General features: G+C 38.8%; 2 protein-coding genes across 2 annotated transcripts; one reads left to right on the top strand and one right to left on the bottom strand.

Annotated features, from left to right (window-relative positions):
* The first annotated feature begins 1,858 nt into the window (after nt 1–1,858).
* On the top strand, nt 1,859–5,405 carry LOC139940312 (3-oxo-5-alpha-steroid 4-dehydrogenase 1-like). Its single transcript, XM_071936514.1, has 6 exons — nt 1,859–2,010; nt 2,452–2,625; nt 3,112–3,278; nt 3,590–3,691; nt 4,419–4,572; nt 5,270–5,405. Exons 1-6 carry the CDS (start codon nt 1,859–1,861, stop codon nt 5,334–5,336), a joined length of 816 nt encoding a protein of 271 aa, XP_071792615.1. The 3' UTR covers nt 5,337–5,405.
* A 102-nt stretch (nt 5,406–5,507) lies between these two features.
* On the bottom strand, nt 5,508–20,784 carry LOC139936670 (zinc finger FYVE domain-containing protein 1-like). Its single transcript, XM_071931542.1, has 10 exons — nt 19,345–20,784; nt 18,140–18,644; nt 17,589–17,821; nt 16,689–16,895; nt 15,177–15,274; nt 14,057–14,174; nt 13,630–13,800; nt 12,223–12,397; nt 11,110–11,220; nt 5,508–9,499 (listed from the first exon to the last, which is right to left on the bottom strand). Exons 1-10 carry the CDS (start codon nt 20,674–20,676, stop codon nt 9,267–9,269), a joined length of 3,183 nt encoding a protein of 1,060 aa, XP_071787643.1. The 5' UTR covers nt 20,677–20,784; the 3' UTR covers nt 5,508–9,266.
* Nucleotides 20,785–23,146: the final 2,362 nt, after the last annotated feature.

The following is a 23,146-nucleotide window of genomic DNA, read 5'->3' on the forward strand; positions in this document are numbered from 1 at the left end:
AACCAAATGTCACGTTTGAAAGAAATGCTTTGCTGTCCGACGACGGCACATTTTGACAATCTGCTGTGATTCCTCTCGTGACTGTATTTGAAGGCCAGATAGAACGATGGAGTTCCAAAAGAGTTGATTTTATTTGGGATTTCCTTGGATAATTCCTGAAGGTTGTGTTTGCAATGGATTGATGCTGGCATTTGGATGGATTTACCGTTGCCAAAGTGATTTTAAGAATTGCCTTGCTTTCGTTAATTGGCCAAGATATTGATGTTGCTGCTGATGTTGTTTCCAAATTTTATTGACATTTTGTTTTTACAATGATCATTTTTTAAAGACAATTTTTACACCATTTTTTTTTTGACCATTTATTTCTGCGTATTTAATCAGCTGAATCTTATTTAAAGGCAGTGGACACTATTGGTAATTGTCAAAGACTAGCCTTCACAGTTGGTGTATCTCAACATATGCATAAAACAACAATCCTGTGAAAATTTGAGCTCAATCGGTCTTCGAAGTTGCGAGATAATAATGAAAGAAAAAAACACCCTTGTCACACGAAGATGTGTGCATTTAGATGGTTGATTTCGAGACCTCAAGATCCAAATCTGAGATCTCGAAATCAAATTCGTGGAAAATTACTTCTTTCTCGAAAACTATGGCACTTCAGAGGGAGCCGTTTCTCACAATGTTTTATACCACCAACCTCTCCCTTTTACTCGTTACCAAGAAAGGTTTTATGCTAATAATTATTTTGAGTAATTACCAATAGTGTCCACTGCCTTTAATGAAGACTAACGTGTCAAAACAAGGCTGAATTCTTGTCCTTCTGTTTATCGTATACCCCTTCCATCATTCAAATGGTTCTTATTATTATTTCTTTTAGAAAATATATTGCAAGGACCAGGAAAGTTTTTCTGCATAATGTGCATCAAGTCTCTAAAGATGAGGTTTCTCTTGAATTGAGTGTTCAAGGAGACCAAGAAAACAAACCTAAAAACTATGAGTTATATTGAACTAATTGTGCTGGGGCATCAAGATACAAATAGAGTGTATGTTGAAATATCAAAGAGTTCCTCGTACAAGCAGTGCAGTTTGTTCTCTCAAAGTTGCATTACGTACAAATTGCTTTCTCTATGCGTTATGGGCGCCTTTTTAACAACAGGAAAGAGTGTATAAACCATATTCTTAAACCCAGTTTTGCCGACATAGCTTGGTCAACTTGCAATAATAAAGACATATTTTAAAAAAAACAGAGCATATCGTATGGTAATTACTTGCAGCTGTAGTCAATGCATAACATTTGAGAAACAATTCTTTCTTCCAAAAAATGTGAAGACTGAGAGAGAGAGAGAGAAAGAGAGAGAGAGAGAGAGAGAGAGGGATACTAAACAAGATCATTCTGAGAAACATTTCTGTATGAAACGTTTTTCAGATTGTGTCTTCCAATTACGAATTATTCTTCCTGCTTATATATCTTAAAATAGCTACTACCCATGACCTTTAGAAGCAAAATTTCAGGGGTTGGTTTTATAATTACATCCAATTAAGATTAAAATAATCTATCGGTTCCAAAAACCAAAGGTATACTTTGTATTTTATAAGGGGGAACACGAACGAAAACAGGTACCCCTATACAATGTAGAAAACCGTTCTTTGCCGTCCGTGTATATTAATACATGCATTGTTCAAAGTCTACCAAAGATAACGGGCTATTTTAGTGGGAACCAACAGAAAACTGATCAAAAGGCCAAATATAAATAATACTGTGACGGTAAACTTGATATCACACTCGTTTTATTTCAAAAAGAGACGTCGATCTCAACCCGGGTCAGCATTGAATTGGTGTGCTGTTCTTGAATGAATGATGGAGTCGTCTGATCTAACTTGGAAAACATTTGGGAGGATTACCGTCTGGATTGGAGAATATGAAAGGAGTATATTGGGCTGCCTTGCTATCATGATGATAGCACTTGGTCTGCTAGTATTACTTGATAACCAGAATCCTAATTGTGGACGGTACAGTATTATAGACCATTTTCGAATCCACAGTTTCGGCTTTGGATTCGGCTTCAGGCTCCGTTCTCTCGTCTGAAGTCCTGAGCACGTACGCAAAGCACGCGCAATTCAAAATAACCGCGGGGCTATAAGCTATACTATATACAAATAGCCTGGGCCGAATCTGGAGCCGAAGTCGTGGTTTCGAAAAGGGCCATGCTTCAAATAAGACAAGTATTTTTTTTATAACATAACAACTTTTGAAGGAACGGGATTTTGAATCATACTTTTTAAATACTTTTTAAATAGGGACCTACATTTTTGTTGAGTATGAGAAAATAATTCAACGTGAACACGAAATTAGCGAACATACCGATACGCTGCGGGGCCTAACCTACATTATGAGAATGATGGGACTATATAAGGCATAATGCAATGTAAATTGTCTTTCTTTCTACACAGATACATCGCAACCAAGAATAATCCCAAGCAACGTCTGATTGATAACAGGCTAGCCGCCATCTTGACTTATCCCCCAGCCTTCTTAATACCACTCATCTGTATATACACCAGCAAGGCCGCCACTTATATCAACGTAGCTGTAGTCATGCTTATGATCAGCCATTATTTGCAAAGGTGAAGTGTTTAGAACAATAGTATGACTGATATTATTAAAAATTAAACACTAAGGACTAGAACATTCCACATGAAAGTTGCAGTTTTAAAAGAACGTCTTCTCTGACCAACTTTGGAAAGATATTGCTATTTCAAAATGACAAACATACAAAAAAGTTCAAATGGGTCAGGGACAATGCATGAAATACATATAGAGTACAAAACTGTCTGTACGTGGCTAATGGATGCGTCACGACAATAAAGCACCTTTTACTTTTCAGTTTACAAACTACTATTTTTCAGGATTTTTATCATGGAATGAAAGCTCCTAAGCTATGGTGTTTAATATCTGGGCCTGAGAACGAATTTGTTAAAACAAAAAAGACATTCCAACACCTTGAAGAACAAACTTGGTAATTACATGTATTGGTTCGACTTGGACATACTTCAAGTAAAATATACAATTCCATAACAAAGAATATTTCTTATGTCTTTAATCTTCTACAGAACTTTCATCTATGGTATTCTGATCCGAGGGAATTCCAAAATACCTCTGCATGTACTCAGTTTCTCGTTGACATTTTGCACACTCAATGGTTACATGGTTGGGCGATACCACACCGAGTATGCTGTGTACGATGCAAACTGGCTAACAGATCCAAGATTTATAATAGGTAAGGATCACAGATCCAATAGTCATAGGTAAGACACAAATTATGCATCTTGCACACATACTATCAGACTACTGTTTTATGAGTTATGTAAAAATCGAATAAGTTAAACTGATTAAATAAATCACTGTTATTAACGTTTGTTTGGTGTTTTTTGTCATAACCCTTTTCTGATTCACCCTTTTCAGTGAAAATGCCTAAACTTGAAAAGAAAAAATGTGATCTAAACGAGAGTTTTGCTTCTTAGATAGGCCACCCCTTAATGACTCTTTGATGAGTAATTAAACCGAGATTCCTTCTGTGTTCACGTTTAGGTGTTTCGATGTTTTTCATTGGGATGTTCATCAACATCCATTCTGATCACATCTTAAGAAACCTGAGGAAACCCGGAGAAACCGGCTACAAAATACCCCGAGGTAAGAAAGGCTCTCCCCATCTCCTTAAAGATAGTCCTTTGACCTAAAAGGGTTTTGATCCTCTTGTAGAATTTTTTGTTGCCATACATGAATCTTTACACTCATTGTGGATGAAGATGTATGTAATTTACCTGTAAAATATTCAGCTTCATTATTCGTCAAGTTTTGAAAACCACAAGGCAATGTCTTCAGGAGAGTCGAGTAAATCTGTCAAAATACATGCTAAAATAACTTACGTCTAACTCTAAGACGATTTTTTTTTCTCGTGAAATTGTTTTACTCATTTCTCAAAAAAGCAAGTAATATTTCAAGGGAAGCTGTCTACCATCACTATCTTCAATCTCTTCATCTAAACTATTAAGAGGCCCGCACGCTCAAGTCTGTGCCTTTCTCCATAATTCAACAAACTCAATGGCCAGGCAATCAAAACATCTATACCCGATTTGCCGTGAATTCAAAACCCACTTTGTGTCGGTAGTCTCTATCTCCCCAACGCAATATTATGCACACAAACAAAATCAAATTACATCACCTAAACTCTCTCTTTCTCTTTTTGTAAAAAAACCAAAATCTAATTCCGTCGCCAGACATCAATTGAGTAGAATGTTTATGCCTTTATTGACGTTATTTTACCGTACAAACCACAGACTTTCCTAGATAAAGCCGCTGCAATACTGTAAAGGATAATTCTCACAAGACATTTTACAAACCCACTTTTATTATTCAGGTGGGATGTTTGAGTACGTGTCTGGGGCTAACTACTTCGGTGAGGTAGTCGAGTGGACGGGATTCTCAGTAGCTTGCTGGACCCCTCATAGTCTGTGTTTTGCAATATTCACTGCGAGCTATATTGGATTTATCAAGGCTTTCTCCCACCACCGGTAAGAAACTTAGCGCTCCCCTCTCCATCCCTCCCCCGATGGCAATACTTTCTCAGAAAAACAAAATTGCCAAATGTCGTAGTGCTTCAATGGGGATCTGTTTTCAAATTCGATACAAAAAAGGGAATCCTTAATTGAGGATAGCAATTTTGATGTACAGAAAAAAAAAATCGCCCCGATCCATTACCTCCCTCAAAATTCAAATTCAAATACGAATTCTGCTTTGTGTCCTTTCTCAATGATTGAGCTATCGCAATCCTTACACAATCCTCCCCCACTATAAACTGCTCTGGGGAAAAAAGCAGTAGAATAAAACACCCCTCAAAAAGTATCAAAACGACTACGGTAAGGCACTTCAAAAAGTTGTGCAGCAGCAGGGCGCAACATCGACTGTGGCTATACGAATCAAATTGTGTAATCAACGCCCAAACAAACGTCACCAAATCAAAACTATGCAATAACTAAGCACTACCTGCCCCAGCCTCGGCGATATACATTTGGTATTTTATTGAGGTTAAAGCGGCCACGGCTTCCAAGGTGGTTTAGACAACAAAAACAGCTGCTCGACCATTCTGCTAACACGAAAAAAAGACAACCCCATCATAACTCAACAAATAAGTTTATTTATGTGCAGTAGCTGCTTCATCATTAATACTAAATCCTAATTAATTTTCTGTATGATCTAATTTATTTTCAGGTGGTACCTCGAAAAGTTTGAAGATTATCCTAAGAGCAGGAAGGCGATTATACCATTCATCATATAAAACAATGTCAAGTTTTAAAGCCAGAGCCTGAATTCTGTCAAAATCAGTGAAGGCCTACCCATCGAATATCAGCAGTAAAAGTGGAGCAGCCCCCATCCTGCTTTAATTTGCGGACACTTTCACAAACTCTAAATCTCATGAACAATTTTGAGTTGATTTCTTTTTTATTTATTACATGCTGTCTCAATTATTTTGTTGAACTAAAGTTAAAGTCGTAACTGGATCATAACATGATTTCATTACGCAATTTTTATCAAGAAAATCTGGAATATTAGATACACAATGCATAACTGAAGCTATTATTGGAATACAAATGATCTTCAAAATAACTAAAACTGATTCTGAAAATTGAGACAATAAAAATTTAACAGACTGTAACAAAACGGTTTGAATATTTGATGAAAATGCAAACAGATCAATTTAGAGCACAGCTATAATAATCATATAATTTGTTTGTTTACCCTTACACCAATGTGTGTTAAGCACTATAGACTTATTCTGTGAAACAATCTACAGGCAAATCACTCGGAAGGGATTCAAACTCATGACCTTAATCCGATAAGCAATTATAAGATCAATTAAGCAATACTGCATCTCACAAACATAACGCATTTGTGTTACATATTTATATAAAATACTTAATTGAACTTGCTTTTTATAAAGCTAAAACAATTCATGATAAATTTACATATAGCTTCTAGGATAGCATTGGTATATTATTTTACTATTTTACAAAAATTACACCTTCCACTTCCAACATTCTTATCTATATACTCAGGAAAGCTTCTGTTAGTCCTACATTTTGGTAATTTAACAAATCTGGGGTCGATTTCACAAAGAGTTAGGACTAGTCCTAACTTAGGACTAGTCCTAGGAGATATACAAAATTCCATGGATAGTCCTAAGTTAGGACGAGTAACTGGTCCTAACTCGAGATAAGACTAGTCCTAACTCTTTGTGAAATCCACCCCTGGTAGATTAATGTACTTAATTACCTAATTTACAGTAGCCTATATGTATTATATACACCATTACCATAAAGGCATTGTACACTATTGGTAATTACTCAAAATATGTGTCCGCCTCAAAACTTACTTGCTCACAAATAATTGAGAGCTGTTGATAGTATAAAACATTGTGAGAAACGACTCCTTCTGAAGTAACATCACACAATACTTCAGCTGAAGCCTTTCATTATGCATCTGAAAGCACCCAAAGTAATGCACCATGGGTGTTTTTTCTTCCATTATTCTCTATTATTTTATGCATATATCAATATGTTGGGGTACACCAAGTGAGAATACTGGTCTTTGCTAAAATTAACAATGGTGTCCATTCCCTTTACTCACTCATCTTGTACTTTTATGTGATATTGAGTAAACTTAAATAAAGTTGGTCATTGCTATGGTTATTCACATTAAACTCAATATTTCTATAGTTACACAGAACACAAATCATTCTTAATGTTAATGTAATAAGATTATTATTAATCATTGAACTGCCAATAAGCCAATTTAATAACCACAAGTGCTGGTGGATTGGTAACAGTTGTTAGCCCAGCCTGATCAGCACCAGCAATGGACCCCATGGACCGTGTAGCCAGGGATCACACACAGGTTTTCTAAACAAGCTGGGAAGCAGCAGCCGAGGGGTTTAACTTTAAGAGGATGCACATTTTTCAAATTTACCAAGTCAGTTTCACTTGTGGTTTATAACTTGATACTTGAAAGAAAACAAGATTTTTGGGAAGAAAAAGCAGTATTCATTTTGAATGCTTCATAAACAATTTAATCTTGTTTGTTTGTTTGTATTGATTTACTTTACTTTTTTATTCTCATAAAACCAAACTTGATCTCTATACTAGCCAAGAAGCCTATTACAAGAAGACAAAAAAAGGAAAATTCAGTTTGTAGGAAAACCCAGAGAAATATTCCATGGAAAATCCACTCAGTCAGGTAGGGACTAATAACCCGATCCAGGCTTTAGCATGCATACCCGTGACACTGACATAGTTTCTTAAAATTTCAGGAATTTCTTAAAATTATCATTGAGCATCCGCAGATAACTAGTCTTTAGTTCTCAAGTCATGCACCTTCATGTAATGCACTAATACATCTTGCCAACAGAGGGCGTATGCTCTCAGTTATGCCTAAAATGATAGCATACAAAATAGCGAGAAAACAGAGACTAGCAGCCAACTAATTTGAAACGCTCGAACGCTTGAGTGTGTCAGTGAGGTCATTGTGTGGATTGGACAGGTGTTAAAAAAAAAAAAAAGTCATGTCTTTAAAAATGAAAAGGATAAGAAACTAATCTTTAAAACCGAGGCGATATGTAACTTATTTTTATGGTTAAAAAAATCACAATCTCTTCACGTTTTGCTAAGTGTCATGTACCAACACAACACTTATAATAATTAAAATATATATTGCGCCTTTTACATACTAATGATCAAAAGTGCATAACACATGTTAAAAATACACAAAATGGAAGAAAAAAAGCAAAAAGACTGGTCACAAGGCTAATGCCCAAACCAAACAATGAGACATGTGTGCCAATGTAACCACAGTAAGTAGCCTAGCAAGTCTCTTGTGGGTGGTCAGGCCATGATGGGTCTTATAAAGCGATGTGCTTTATACACACTGTGTATCGACACTAAATCAGGTTTCAACATCCTTGGAGTACTGTGCCTGTTCTAAATTGTGCCAACATGCCTTCCATTGAATCAATCCTGGTCCAAATACAGCTGCACTGGACTGGACACGTTATCCGTATGCCAGAGGAACGCATCCCAAAGGCCCTTCTATACAGCGAGTTGTTCAGAGAAGCGCACCCGTGGGCGCCCTATGCTCCGCTACAAAGATGTAGTGAAAAGGACCATAAGAGCAGCGGCCATACCAGCTGATTGGGAATGCCTAGCCAAAGACCGACCTGCTTGGCGACAGCTTGTCCGACAGGGCGCTGGGCATATACAAGATTCATGGGCCCAGAGCCAGAAGGAGCGACGTGCACGAAGGCACGCCCGTGCTGTAGGACGACCTCTGCAGTCATCATCTGACAAGATGGCCTGACGATGACTGTGCCTTATACACCAAGTACCTTATCAGCAGGAGAATACAGTGGTAACACTTATGTCATTCACAGTGCACGTCAAAAGACAACACTGTCAAGTCAGATGTTGCAGATGCTTTGTAATGCAACTAAGTGCCTGTGCAAAATGGAGCACCGAAAAAAAATGACATCAAATGGGTGATGATGTCATGGGGCTTTCCGTGAATCTATTGCTGAAAAGCACTGGAGAAAGGAGTTCAAATTTTGTTTCTTTCTTTACAATTAAAAAATTGTTCAATCACATGAAAACCAAACTTTCAATAAAATTTAGCTTAGATCACTTGTTGTTGTTTTCATTCAAGTTTGTCTTTCAGCACTACATTTGACAGTGAATAGAATCAGAAGCTGCTAAAATCAAGAGTCGATTACATTATGTATTGATAAGGTAACCCTAAACTAGAGCCCAAACCGTCCACAATACACTTACAGCTGCCTTTGTTTCTTGTTGCAGTTATCGCATACTCAGCTTACACAGTGTGTTGCTGTTTTTCATTCAAGTTCATCTTAAAGCCCTACATACATCAGAATTAAGAATCAGAAGCTGATAAAATCAAGAGTCAGGTGTGTTTATTTTGACTCACGATCTGGTAACTCTAAACTAGAGCCCAAACCGTCCACTTACAGCTGCCGTTGTTTCTTGTCGCAGTTATCGCATACTCAGCTAACACAGTGTGTTGTTGTTTTTCATTCAAGTTCATCTTAAAGCCTTGCATACGACAGAATTAAGAATCAGAAGCTGATAAAATCAAGAGTCAGGTATATTCATTTTGACTCCAATACGGTAACCCTAAACTAGAGCCCAAACCGTCTACAGTACACTTACAGCTGCCTTTGTTTCTTGTCGCAGTTATCGCAAACTCTTACTGCTTCATCCCAGCCTCTAGAGGGCACTGGTCGCAGGTTCATGGAGCACTCGCTGCACACCCCCTTCCCGCAGGCTCGACAGTGATGCTTGCTCATCTTGACTGTGAACTCTATCTGGCAGCAAGAGCAAATGATGATGTCACTGTCTGGTACCCAGTAGGCTGGGCGGGCAGCATCTAACATGAAACCTGAGGAAGGGTGATGGGTGCTTGTTAATATTGAATACTCTAAGTGATGTGATACATCTTTATAGAACATTGACACTTTAATCATCACTGAACACCAAGATATGGCTCATACAGAGCCGAATTTCATGGAGCAGCTCAAGCAAACCATTGCTTAGCATCAATTAGCAGGGCATCAGTCGAAAGTGGTGCATGTCTCATGTCATTTTAGCTGGTAACCTTATTCTGGTAAGCATGATTTTGTTATGCTAAGCTACTTTTTTTGCTTAAGCAGCTCTTTGAAATTGGGCCTTGGTGACACAACCTCTCAAGTAAAAGCACCTGGAAAACAATATGAAAAGGAAAGTAGGTTTTGTTTTGACTGATTTTCAACCTGTTGCATATCGGCCGCAGACATACTCTGTGTTTTAAAAACCACTTGCACTTGTGGGATATTACAAGGAAACAAGCCTAGGGTGTACATTAGCCCTATATAGGACTCTTTCTCTGTACACACAGCAACAGAGTCCTAACTATTGAGGCCCGTTTCTGGGGCGGAAAAATTTCACAGCTTCATAACTTAAATCTTACCTGCAACAAGCCACTAATTTCAACAGATTCACATTCCATGGCGGCATACATTTTTCTGCGGTGGGTTTTGGTCCTCATATTTTCCTCACAAATCCGTAATTTTTGTGAAATAATGCAGCTTCCAACGTTAAAAAATTCCCGTTTCGATCGTTTTCTCACAGTGTTGTCTGTTGTCGTGCGTACGCGTATACATTTGGGTGCAAGACGCATGATGCAAGCTTAGACGCATGAATTCTTGCTCACCGTATCTTGACTGCACAGCGTTAACATTACAATTCAAAATTTGCGCGTCGTGCGTCTTGCGTACACATGGCAGACTGTGAGAGTACGAACAAAAATGGGAATTCCTTAACGTTGGGAGCTGCATTATTCCATGAAAATTACGGATTTGTGAAGAATATATGACTATCAAAACCCACCGCAGAAAAACATATACTGCCATGGAATGTGAATCTGTTGAAATTTGTGCTTTCTTGCAGGTAAGATTTGAGTTATGAAGCTGTGAAAATTTTCCGCCCCAGAAATGTACCCTGATGTCCAGGACGTCACTGTAGTACAAAACGAAAGTGTAAGGCCGCCAGGGCTAGGGTGTACATATGACATTTTACAAACACTCTTTAAAGTCAGTGGACACTATTGGTAATAACTCAAAATAATTATTAGCATAAAACCTTACTTGGTAATGATAAATGGGGAGAAGCTGGTGGTATAAAACATTGTGAGACACGGCTCCTTCTGAAGTAACGTAGTTTTCAAGAAAAAAGTAATTTTCCACAAATTTGATTTAATAACCTCAAAATTAGAATTTATGGTGTTGAAATCAAGCATCTAAAAGCACACAACTTTGTGTGACCGTGTGTGACAAGGGTGTTTTTTCTTTCATTATTACCTCGCAATTTTGACGACCAATTGAGCTCAATTTTTCACAGGTTTGTTATTGTATGCATATGTTGAGATACACCAAGTGAGAAGACTGGTCTTTGACAATTACCAATAGTGGCCACTGCCTTTAACTGTTTTGCTATACTTTGCTTATTTCTCACCCAGTGGATACTGCATGGCAGTCCCAAGCACATTGAATGTTGATTGTACAACTTCGCCCATCTTCCTGGCTGTTACTGGCTGTTCCAATGACTCGTCGGGTGAACTCCCCCCTAGAATGGAATAAGAAGGACAGCACTGTAATATAGTATGTGATGCTCTACCCTACCCCAAATTTCAATTAGTTCTCAGAAATACAACTAAAATATCTACTACGATATTAATGTATGTTATGTCTTACACATTTGAATATTAGAGACACCTTTACAATCTAGGCCTAAATAAGGCATTATTCAAAAGCTTGTATTATCATCTATTTGATGAGTAAATACACCAAGTTTTGAGTTTGGCAGGAAGTGCCTGGTATGGGCGTGGCATATAACACAAATGTTACTTGGAAACTTATAACACTAAAAACTGCGTAAGGCACTAACCATCCAAGCACTGGGTTTTGTTTAAAAAATTACATTGCAGAAAAACACTATCAGTCAATATATTTGCAATTCAAGTTAATTTACTATTATTAGCATTACTATAATTTATTAAACCCTCAACAAAACAATAACAACAAATACAACTGAATGCAAAATGAAGAACAATCAAATCAAAATAGAATCAACAAAGCAAAACATAATTACTGGATCAGCCCTAAAACAGACTGGACAGCAAAATACAGAAATTATGATGACATCAGGGCAGCTAGAACAATGTAAAATGAGCGTATGAGGGGAGCAAGCAAGAACACAAGAAAAAGATACCAAACAAAAGGAAAAAACAATACTACGTGGGTCAGGGACAACAAAGTAAACTAAATCACTGTTAAGTATTGTTTGAAGCTTTGCATGGTGTGGATAAATAGGAAGAAACTCTAAATCAATAGTAAACTTGCGGGTACAACCATGTGTAAATCTCTATAGTGGGAGTGTTGGCTCTGAGAAGAGCCAGTGTAGTCTCGATGTTTCAAACAGTATACTCTGCTTGTCTTCAGTAAACTCTGCTCAATGTTGTCCCAGACATAGTAACACATTGATGAAACAGATAGCACCAGAAATGTCATTTTTCAACTTCATCTCCTTCCCCATTTGATTGATCCTTTGGCTTCCTTCATCACTTACCTTGGCACTTCTTCATGTAGCACTGTTCACACACCCTAACAGGCTTGTCACCCCAACCTCTCTCAGGTACAGGCATCTGATGAGCGGAGCAGTCATCACAGAAACCCTCGCCGCAAGCTCGGCAATGATGTATCTTCTCACCCTCATCAAACGGATGAGAACACATTTGACATTCCTGATGAGAAATAAAAGAAGCCTTCAATGCTGGGATCACATGAAGAGAAAACTGGACATAATAACCAGGCCATGAATTGACGAACGTTGTCAGTTTATATTGAATAGGGGATCGTTTAAATATAAAACCACAGTTGGATGGCTTGTCCTAGACTTATAGGACCCTCTAATAGCACGCTTTGTACTCACTGCGGGTTGTCAAGCTACACAGGAAAATGGTGTGTAAAGATGTTCAAATAATGCAACAAATTTGAGGATGTTCATTCCAGTTATGAATATAATTAATGAGTTTTTTGATAAATTACATTATGTGAATTCTATCTAGTTAAAAGATGGAGATCATGCAATTTTAATTTAATAAGTGACCACTGTCTGGTTGACCGTGAAGCCTCTTGTTTCACAATCGAAAACTATTTACATGCTTCACTGATCATGTACGGCTGAGTACATCTTAATCGAAGGGCAAAGCCTAAAGACAGTGGACACTATTGGTAATTACTCAAAATAATTTTTTAGCATAAATCCTTACTTGGTAACGAGTAATGGGGAGCTGTTGATAGTATAAAACATTGTGAGAAACGGCTCCCTCTGAAGTGATAAATTACATTATGTGAATTCTATCTAGTTAAAAGATGGAGATCATGCAATTTTAATTTAATAAGTGACCACTGTCTGGTTGACCGTGAAGCCTCTTGTTTCACAATCGAAAACTATTTACATGCTTCACTGATCATGTACGGCTGAGTACATCTTAATCGAAGGGCAAAGCCTAAAGACAGTGGACACTATTGGTAATTACTCAAAATAATTTTTAGCATAAATCCTTACTTGGTAACGAGTAATGGGGAGCTGTTGATAGTATAAAACATTGTGAGAAACGGCTCCCTCTGAAGTAACATAGTTCTCAAGAAAGAAGTAATTTTCCACGAATTTGATTTAGAGACCTCAGATTTAGATTTTGAGGTGTTGAAACCAAGCATCTGAAAGCAAACAACTTCGTGTGACAAGGATGTTTTTTCTTTCATTATTCTCCCGACAACCAATTGAGTTCCAATTTTCAGAGGTTTGTTATTTTGTGCATATGTTGAGATGCACCAAGTGAGAAGACTGGTCTTTGACAATTACCAAAGGTGTCCAGTGTCTGTAAGAGTTTGTACAAATCTATGGGCAAGTGTAAGTCATGGATTATTCAATGATTTCAAAAGGTCAGAAGGAGTAAAGGTGTTGACTTACGTTAATCTCAGCATTGGGTCTCCAGTAAGCTGGTGCAATCTGATCGGTCATCCACTGGGTAACCATTTGAGTTGGTCGAGCGCTGACGGAGCCAACGGTCTGTATGACCGAGGAGAGACCGTCCACTACTCGTCTTGCTGCATTATGGGTACCTTGAAGTACAGTGCAACCCTTGAATAAGGTAAGAGATTAAGGATTCAATCAAAATCATACCAAGCTATATGAACTTATAATGCACACTTTTCCAGAAAACTAATCAAGTCCCCAACACAAAAAAAACCATGAAACAACATGAACATGATGGATAACAATACTTGTAGAAGTGTGACTTCAGTTCCCTCTTGAAGTTGCCCACTGTGACAGATAGCTAAAATCCACAGGGCAGGAATACAGAAGAAACAACGATTTTTATGTCAACCTTACTTACCCCTGGCCAAACATGTCTAAGCTCTGTCCTGACAGCAGTCTGTTCAGGGTCCAGGTTGCCGTACCAATGCTGTCTGCTACGGTAGATGATCCCACAGTTTGGACACTCCAAAACATATCTACAAAACAACGTCATAATCAGAATTATAATAATATTCAAGAAACATTTATAAAGCGCCTTCTGCAGGGCCTCAAAACGCTTCACAGAAATACAAAAGACTACATAATTACAGCTAAAGAACACCAAACAAACTTACAATAAGCAATAATACCAATACAAAATAGGAATTTAAAAAGAGCTGATCAAAACACAAGAGGGAAGAGGTTTTAATAATTAAAAGTCAAATATAAATATACATATATTCAGACCTGATACTTCACAGAGGCAACGCATTGCTAATAGTCTTTGCCTTGGTGCCCTGTGAAGTGTTCCAATATTAATTTACAATTTACCCATAGGTGCCCTATACCAAGGATAAAACACCTTGGTGACCTTATCCTTTCAAAAACCGAAGCATATAACTTATAAACTGTCCAACTGCAAGTCTACGATATACTGCAATGTTTAGAGAATATTTTTCATTTGAAAACAAATTATTTAGTGCAAGATCTGACTTATGCTTTTTCTTGGTTTTCTGAGGGCAATATTAATAGTTTGTTCTTCATTAAGCGTTTTACATAAAACGTCAAAACGCTGTACAGGAAATCAAAACAAGGTTACCAGTAAACCAGTACACAAAATAGTTAACTAATTATATACCATAGAGTAAAAGCACACGGCTTCAAAGCCTTAGTGCGTGTATAACGGGGTGTTAGCGCTCTAGTCAATATAATAGCTCTATGGTTAGGGCATACATGAGAACAAGAAGTCTGGTATAATTTAACAATCCGTGCCTTTAACCCTTACTTTGGTGTAGGTTACATCTACCCAACAACTGTTTGCCAACTTTCTTGATTACAATTTTTTTGTTTAAACCTTTGACATATACAACAATGATTACAAGTTGGACAGGAGGCTGTCAAGCTTATACAAAAGTATAAAAACTGTCATCTTAAGATGTGCACAGCCAGAATATGAAAGATGCTGAATCCTGATTCCTGATGTGGAATAACCAACTTACCCAGACCAAGCATACTTGACGAGACCAAGCCAAGACGTATCCCCTGAAGATGAAGTCTTAGGGACCACCAAGACTTCCTCACCTCGCCCGTAACAAGCCTGTCAAAATATGATTCCATACAAATTATACTGTTACCATTAAAGCAAAGAACCAACAAACTGTATTCACCACTGTCACATTGCGGACCTTACATGCACCTACACTGTCCGCTATTGTTAAAATCAAAATGTACACAAAGGAATTGACTCCCAATAACGACGAAAATGGTAAATGCAAATTGAGTCAGTTGGGTTCAATGTACAGCTCAAGATGGCTATAAGAAAAACCTACAACCGCACGATCGACATGTCAAGAGGCAACAAGATATCGACAGCGTGCCTCAGCAAGCACCCTCATATAAGAAAAACCTACAACCTCACGATCGACATGTCAAGAGGCAACTCGTACTGCCCTCTTTCTTACCTTACATGTAAACACCTCATTATCATACAGATGCCGATATCGACAGCGTGCCTCAGCAAAGTGTGTGAGGTTATCCTTGGTGTGGTTCATGGTGCAGCTCCAGCTACCCTCATATAAGAAAAACTTACAACCTCACGATTAATATGTCGAGAGGCAACACGCACTGCCCTCTTTCTTACCTTGCATGTAAACACCTCATTATCATACTGATGCTGATAGCGGCAGCGTGCCTCAGCACAGTGTGTGAGGTTATCCTTGGTATGGTTCATGGTGCAGCTCCAGCTACCCTCATATAAGAAAAACCTCCAACCTCAAGATTAATATGTCGGGAGGCAACACACATTGCCCTCTTTCTTACCTTACATGTAAACACCTCATTGTCAAACTGATGCTGATAGCGACAGCGTTCCTCAGCAAAGTGTGTGAGGTTATCCTTGGTGTGGTTCATGGTGCAGCTCCCCTACCCTCATATAAGAAAAACCTCCTACCTCACAATTAGTATGTCGGGAGGCAACACACATTGCCCTCTTTCTTACCTTACATGTAAACACCTCATTATCATACTGATGTTGAAAGCGGCAGCGTGCCTCAGCTAAGTGTGTGAGGTGTGGTTCCCCCCTACCCTCATAAAAGAAAAACCAACAACCTCACGATTAATATGTCGGGAGGCAACACACATTGCCCTCTTTCTTACCTTACATGTAAACACCTCATTATCATACGGATGCTGATAGCAGCAGTGTGCCTCAGCAAAGCGTGTAAGGTTATCCTTGGTGTGGTTCATGGTGCAGCTTCCCTACCCTCATATAAGAAAAACCTCCTACCTCAAGATTACAATGTCGGGAGGCAACACACATTGCACTCTTTCTTACCTTACATGTAACCCCCTCATTAACATACTGATGCTGATATCGACAGCGTGCCTCAGCAAAGTGTGTGAGGTTATCCTTTGTGTGGTTCATGGTGCAGCTCCCCTACCCTAATATAAGAAAAACCTCCAACCTCAAGATTAATATGTCGGGAGGCAACACACATTGCCCTCTTTCTTACCTTACATGTAAACACCTCATTATCATACTGATGTTGATAGCGACAGCGTGCCTCAGCAAAGTGTATAAGGTTATCCTTTGTGTGGTTCATGGTGCAGCTACAGCGAGCATCACATGACAAGCAGCGGGATGAACAGGTGAAATACTCATCGGGGAAAGTGGAGGGGACTGTAGCATCGATCTCACCGCTGAACTTGTCATTAAGAACCTGTAAGAAATATTTGGAAGTTTTCTTTTTAGAACTACAAGCAGTTATTATGATCCTCTTAAAAAAAAAAATGGTTACCCTACTTTTTTTTCTTCAGTACAAACAAAAAGTTGAATAGAGCTGACCAGAACCAGTGTCCACCGGATTAACGTGTTGGTGTTCAACCACCTAAGCTATAGTACTGATCGAGAAGTACATGAACAAGAATGCATCTTTTATTTAGACACTTATTAATGGTTACTGAGAGACTTTGGAATGCTACAGGGCAGCAGATATACCAAGTAAATTATCATTGTTTACGATGTTCTGAGCACGCGCACATAACCAAGAACAATGGATTTACCTGGTAAGTCTGCTGCCACCTAGAGTTCCAAAAGTCACTCATTGATTGTGGCATCTTTTAGTATACAACCTGGGAAGTGACGCCCTGAACAAAGATTAATGGCAAAATAGGAGGACCGCCAATATAAGGACTAGATAGCCGAGTTGGTGGAACGCCAACACGCTAATCCGGTGGACACTGGTCCAGGTCAGCTCTATTGACTTTTTTATCTTTCTACCCCAAATTATTCAAACATACAAGTAATAATAAACAGCAACAAGAAAAGATACCCCTGCTCAAATTAAAACGCACGCAAGATGACATATGCAAATGCGAAACAAAAATATGACTCGACTCATAGATATTCTTACCTTGAGGGCGCTGTACACAACTGCTGGTGGACGCGGTGACCTAACACTGCTATTTCGTACATGTGCCAATATAGCCTTGCGTAGTCCCCTGAAGTCTGTTGGTGGAGTAACAGATTGCGTCCCTATATACTGCACACAGCTGAATGCATCTATGTTATGACTGTATTCCTTGAAACGCTCCCGCAAGATGGCGTCAGGTGATACAGTTAGGCTGTCCCCAGTTGAAGGTTGATCTTTGGAAAGAGAAAAACAAAACAGTTTTTTGAAATTAATACCAAGCATTCGATGTGCAATAAAAGACAAGTCAAGTCTAAACATTAGAGGTAAAATGATGATGCAACAATGGAAACACACGTTTTGGTCTTTACGTTTCAAACAGTACACGTCTGAAGACGAGCAGAGTAATATACTGTTCGAAACATCGAAACGAAACAAGCACTCCCACAAAAGAGATTTAATACATGGTTGTAATTTATAGCTACTCTCGCTACATAAATGTTGGAACCATATTTTTATTTTATTACTATTTTAATGATTAAAGAAATACCTACCACCTCCTAGAGGTACAGTATGAGTTGTCTCTTGAAACACAATAACAGCAGGACCGAGGCTCGTTAAGGATCCACTGAGATGACCCCTTTCTGATGCCGCCTTCAACTCTAGATTGAAATGTCGACTATACGCCTTGGACGCATCGCCAAGAAACTGGAACAGGTCCCTGTGGAGTCGGTCTGCCCTGGTACGGTAGATGACCACATCGGAGATTGCCAAGACCTTAAGGAGCAGACGGGTTCGTTGGTTCTCGTTGCTGGAGATTCCCTGCAGGCCCTCGGTGTCCGTCACGATTATGTTTGTTGCCGTGTCATATGCAGCCCATATGCCGATGGTGCAGGAGTCTTGCGCTGGAGAGGTGCGGAAGATGTCTTGCCCCCCGAAGAAGGTGTGGTTGAGAGTGTGGGATTTACCATCTCCTGTATTGCCAAAGATGGAGACAACCTTGACGAGGGAAGATAAGGGACATCCCAGAAGCTCAGCAAACCTCTCAGTTGATTGAACCTAGCAGAAAATAAAAACATGCAAAAGATTGAATGCACATTAATTCTATGCTAGGACAAAAAAGTGATGAAGTATGCTAGGACAAAAACGTGATGAAGTCTTACCAATGCAGCATGTACAGTTGTTTCACAATACATGTATTACAAACAATCAACTTTAACTAGTTCCCAAGGAAACCTTCTGAAAAGTGCTCCAAATGAGACAAAAATATTTATAACAATATTTTTCAGGAAAAAGCATTAAGTAGGCTATCATATAATAAATATCATTAAAAAAAAGAATTTCGTTCCATATTGTTGCAGAATATGATCACATGGTGAAATCTGAGTTTTTTTAAAACTTAGAATTTTAAATGGAAGTTTCCGTATCACGCCACCACTTTTTTATTCGATATGAAATTATATAGTATCTTATTTACCTCAATGAGCTATCCCTTTTTGTTAAAATGAGTGAAAAAGTGGTGGCATGATACTGATAGTTAAAGGTCTTGATTTCACCTTGTGACTACATGTATAATCTACACCAATGCACTCAAATGTATCCAATACATGTTGACATTATTATAGGTCATGACCGATAATGTCAAAACTTCAAAAAAAGGAATACAGCATCCCATTTACTGGGTCTAACAGTTGATAAGATTTAATTCTATCACAAGTAAAGATCAATGTGCTCTTTTTTATGTTATTGTTTTAAGCACCTGAAGAAATTCATTTTCATCCACCAGCAGGAATCCTGGGGAGTACTTGATGGTTGGCTCCTTGACCATGATCTGGTTTCTCACAGCACCTCCATCTTCCCTCAAGACTCCTGGAATGTTCATTTGCTTCCTGCTGCTGAAGCTTCCTCCTCTTGGTGAGTCGACCTGATGATCGCTGTCTCCTTCATTTGAGCTGATTGAATTCTGAGATGTTCCCATCACTGACGCAATCGGTTTATTCAGGTTGCTCTCTCTGCCCGAGCTGGATAACGAGACTGGAACCAGCTTTGGCTTTGGGTTGGATCCGATCCTCGGATGATCGACAACTGACTGGACATGCCTCGCACTGGTGTCCTTAACCGTGGAAGTTTGCACTGGCTTCGGAGAGACTGGCTGCATTCCAAATGGTTGCCGACTTGATTCTTGTTTTGCTGGGGCTTGCGTAATTCTCTCTCTCTGACGCGGCGTTGCCGTTGGTCGTTTGGGTTTAGATTCTGGATTTAAGGATGTGTCGACTGAGCTTTCTTGGGGGATGAAATGGCCAGAGCTGAACGACAGGGTGTCCGGTTCTCGGGATCCATCAACCTGGTTATCCATGAGGTCACGCTCCTCTAATTGCTGACCAATCGATGACCTTTCAAGTGCTTCCTCAAGACTGCGGAACTCGTTACTCGATATTTCATCCATTGAAGAAAGTCTATAATCACTTGACTGTTCCCCAGTTATGTGAATGTTAAAATCCGGCGGGTTTTCAAGTTTCTCTAAAACTGGCAAGGACGAGAGTGAATCTAGACCGATGGCACTTTGGAATTCCTCATCCGTGGATGAAGAATATCTCTTCGAAATACTGGATAAGTCTTCTGAGAAAGTGTCGTGAAACATAAGACCTGTCTCAAGTTTGTCATTAATTGACGGAGCTACTTTTGATGTCACTTCTTCTGTGTTCACGACTTCCGAGTCAGTAGATTTTTTTGGAATAGGACGACGGTGATGTTTTGTTAGTTTCCCCCAATGAACATTTTTATTACATTCCCCGCATAGAACACCCTGGCACTCAATACAAGAAAACTCTGCAGGATTGATAGGGCTGCACCACATTCCACATTGCTGAACGTTTTCAGGAAACTTGACCTGCTGGATTCTGCTTCGGTCGTGATCCGCGAACTTGGAGTTGCTGGCATGCAGGAGCCCCTCACATTCGACGCACTGCCTCGTTCCACAATCCAAACAATGAAATTCAGCTTTGGACCCGCTGCAGGAAAATCGCTCTTGGCAGACTCGCTTGGAACCCGAAGTTTTATTTTGATCACTAATTTTCAGCCGAGAAGCCATACTACAAACCCCCAGATGGACACGGGGTATCTAGAATAATCATAATTACACACACGATCGAAATTTTATGAGGAAAAATACGTCAGCTGTCCAGAGCGGTCTTTATTAAAAAACTATTTTGAGATTATGACACTGTAAGAATAAACAGCTCCCAGATTGTGTTCAGTCGCATTTCCATTCAAAGCAGTCTGGGTACCGTACTGACCCAAACAACAACAAGACGGCCAAAGCATTAAAAAAACTTGTTTCCTACATGGTTATCATGAACTGAAGTGAAAGAACCATGTTGATGTTCTCCGTAAAAAACCCAGCACATTATGTGAAATCACTTTGTGCAGCTGGTCAAAACAAATGAGCAGATACAAAACGAAATAACTAAAGAAACGTTGGAACTGCCACTAGGCAATACAGCAGGGTTGTGGCTGGGTAGTCCAACATATCAGACTCAAGTTCAAGGTCCAATTTCATGGCACTGCTTAGTGCTTACTGCAGAGTTCTGCCCTTATAGTCCATAGAATCATGAGGTTTACAGAGCGCTGGCGGTATTGTGCGGTATGCAGCACAATGAAAATGTGGTGCCCCTTCCTTAGAGTGTTGAGGAATCTTAGGTCTCAACAAGGTCAGATCGAGTGGCATGAGCAAAATTAACAAAAACAATACAATTAACAAAGTATTTTTATGTTTTTCTATATGTTCCACCTTTCAGTGTAAGTGTATTCATAATTCAGTCAAAAGATAATCATGATTGTCCTTTGTTTTTAGAGGAAATAACATAAACCATAGAGTGGCTTGAAGGTGTTTGGAAACTCTGTCCAGAAGTTCAAAAGATCCCTTGCAAATGACCTCACAAGACCCAAACAGTATCCTCGATCACCAGGGTCAATGAAGACCTATCAATGGCTAAAAGTTGTTTGCAGCACCTACAAGCCTTGCGCCCATCCATTGTTTGACCTAAACAACAGCAGTCAAGGCAAGGGGTCTATTCTTTAGTTTCAAATAAATAGGATTTATGCAGTACGATTTTGCTCATGAAGTCGAGTCGTTACTTTTATGGAAGCAAAAGAAGCAGCCGTCGATTTCACAAAACTCTTCCTAACTTAAGACTAATCTTAGGAGTTAGGACGAGTCCCAACCCTGCACTGTAGCATGCAGACCTTAAGATTAATCCTAAGTTAGGCAGGTTACTCGTCTTAACTCGAGATAAGACGAGTCCCAACTCTTTGTGAAATAGACGGCTGATACAGAAGAAGGAAACAATAAAAGCAATAAAACACAGAAAAGTACAATAGTCTGTTAACTGGTATTTTCTGATTTAATTTCTGTGCACAACATTCAAACATGATGTTTTATATACAAACTTTACAAAGAACATAAAAACAATTTGTCCAGACTTTCCTATAATTATATCACAATTGAACTTAAAGAGAGTGCTCATAATGGTATATATACAGCTACACTATCGTACAACATTTGGCTTTCTTGGATCTATACATAAAAACAAGCTGCGATATAACATTCCAAAATAAGAGGACCTAATTCTTTAAAACTACCTTACAGAGCAACATATGTACAACCCATCAAATGAAAAAGTTTAATCTATGTTCAATCGAATCTGTTTGCTATTCTGAAAATGTGCCATTCAAAATGAAAACTTTTTTTACAGAATTACATCTGGGATAAAGAATAGTATTTTGGATTTCACCCGACAAGTGTGAAAAGCCAGTGGATTTTTTCCCCCTGCAGGAGTGGGGAAGTACAGAGTATTACCAAAAGTCAGCTTTGTCAAATCCAACAAAATACTATGAGGACTTGTGTTGTTTAAAGGCAGTGGACACTATTGGTAACTGTCAAAGACCAGTTTTCTCACTTGGTGTATCTCAACATATGCATATAAAATAACAAACCTGTGAAAATTTGAGCTCAATTGCTCATCGAAGTTGCAAGATAACAATGAATGAAAAAACACCCTTGTCACACAAAGTTGTGTTCTTTCAGATGCTTGATTTCAAGACCTCAAGTTCTTAACTTGCGGTCTTGAAATCAAATTCGTGGAAAATTACCTATTTCTCGAAAACTACGCCACTTCAGGGGGAGCCGTTTCTCACAATGTTTCATACTATCAACCTCTCCCCATTACTTGTTACCAAGTAAGGTTTTATGCTAACAATTATTTTGAGTAATTACCAAGTGTCCACTGCTGAACAAACTTGGGCATGTTCAGCGTTCATGACCATGTTACACAACTAAGTTAATCCATGTTCATACAAGTTTTCATGAAATGGCACCAGACTACCTCCATCAAAACATCAGGAAGGTTTCTGGTATGCATCAATAATTCTGTTTCATCAATTTTGTTGTTCCAATATTAAAAGGGCCTGAGTACAATATATTTTTTATACCGGAATTCAGAAATGGATTTTTACTTTTGAATAGCATAAAGTATTAACATAATCATTATACATTTTTTTTA

The sequence above is a fragment of the Asterias amurensis genome, chromosome 1 (genome assembly GCF_032118995.1).
Source record: "Asterias amurensis chromosome 1, ASM3211899v1".
Lineage (NCBI taxonomy): Eukaryota > Metazoa > Echinodermata > Asteroidea > Forcipulatida > Asteriidae > Asterias > Asterias amurensis.

What these genes read in the sequence shown, in the direction of transcription:
- LOC139940312 (XM_071936514.1), top strand. Translation starts at nt 1,859, where the DNA reads ATGGAGTCGTCTGATCTAACTTGGAAAACATTTGGGAGGATTACCGTC. An exon ending in CGGCTACAAAATACCCCGAG is followed by an intron (nt 3,692 to 4,418) that starts GTAAGAAAGGCT and finishes TTTATTATTCAG; the next exon opens with GTGGGATGTTTGAGTACGTG. An exon ending in AAGGCTTTCTCCCACCACCG is followed by an intron (nt 4,573 to 5,269) that starts GTAAGAAACTTA and finishes ATTTATTTTCAG; the next exon opens with GTGGTACCTCGAAAAGTTTG.
- LOC139936670 (XM_071931542.1), bottom strand. Translation starts at nt 20,676, where the DNA reads ATGGCTTCTCGGCTGAAAATTAGTGATCAAAATAAAACTTCGGGTTCC. An exon ending in TACTGTACCTCTAGGAGGTG is followed by an intron (nt 17,822 to 18,139) that starts GTAGGTATTTCT and finishes CTCTTTCCAAAG; the next exon opens with ATCAACCTTCAACTGGGGAC. An exon ending in CTACATGAAGAAGTGCCAAG is followed by an intron (nt 11,221 to 12,222) that starts GTAAGTGATGAA and finishes ATTCCATTCTAG; the next exon opens with GGGGGAGTTCACCCGACGAG.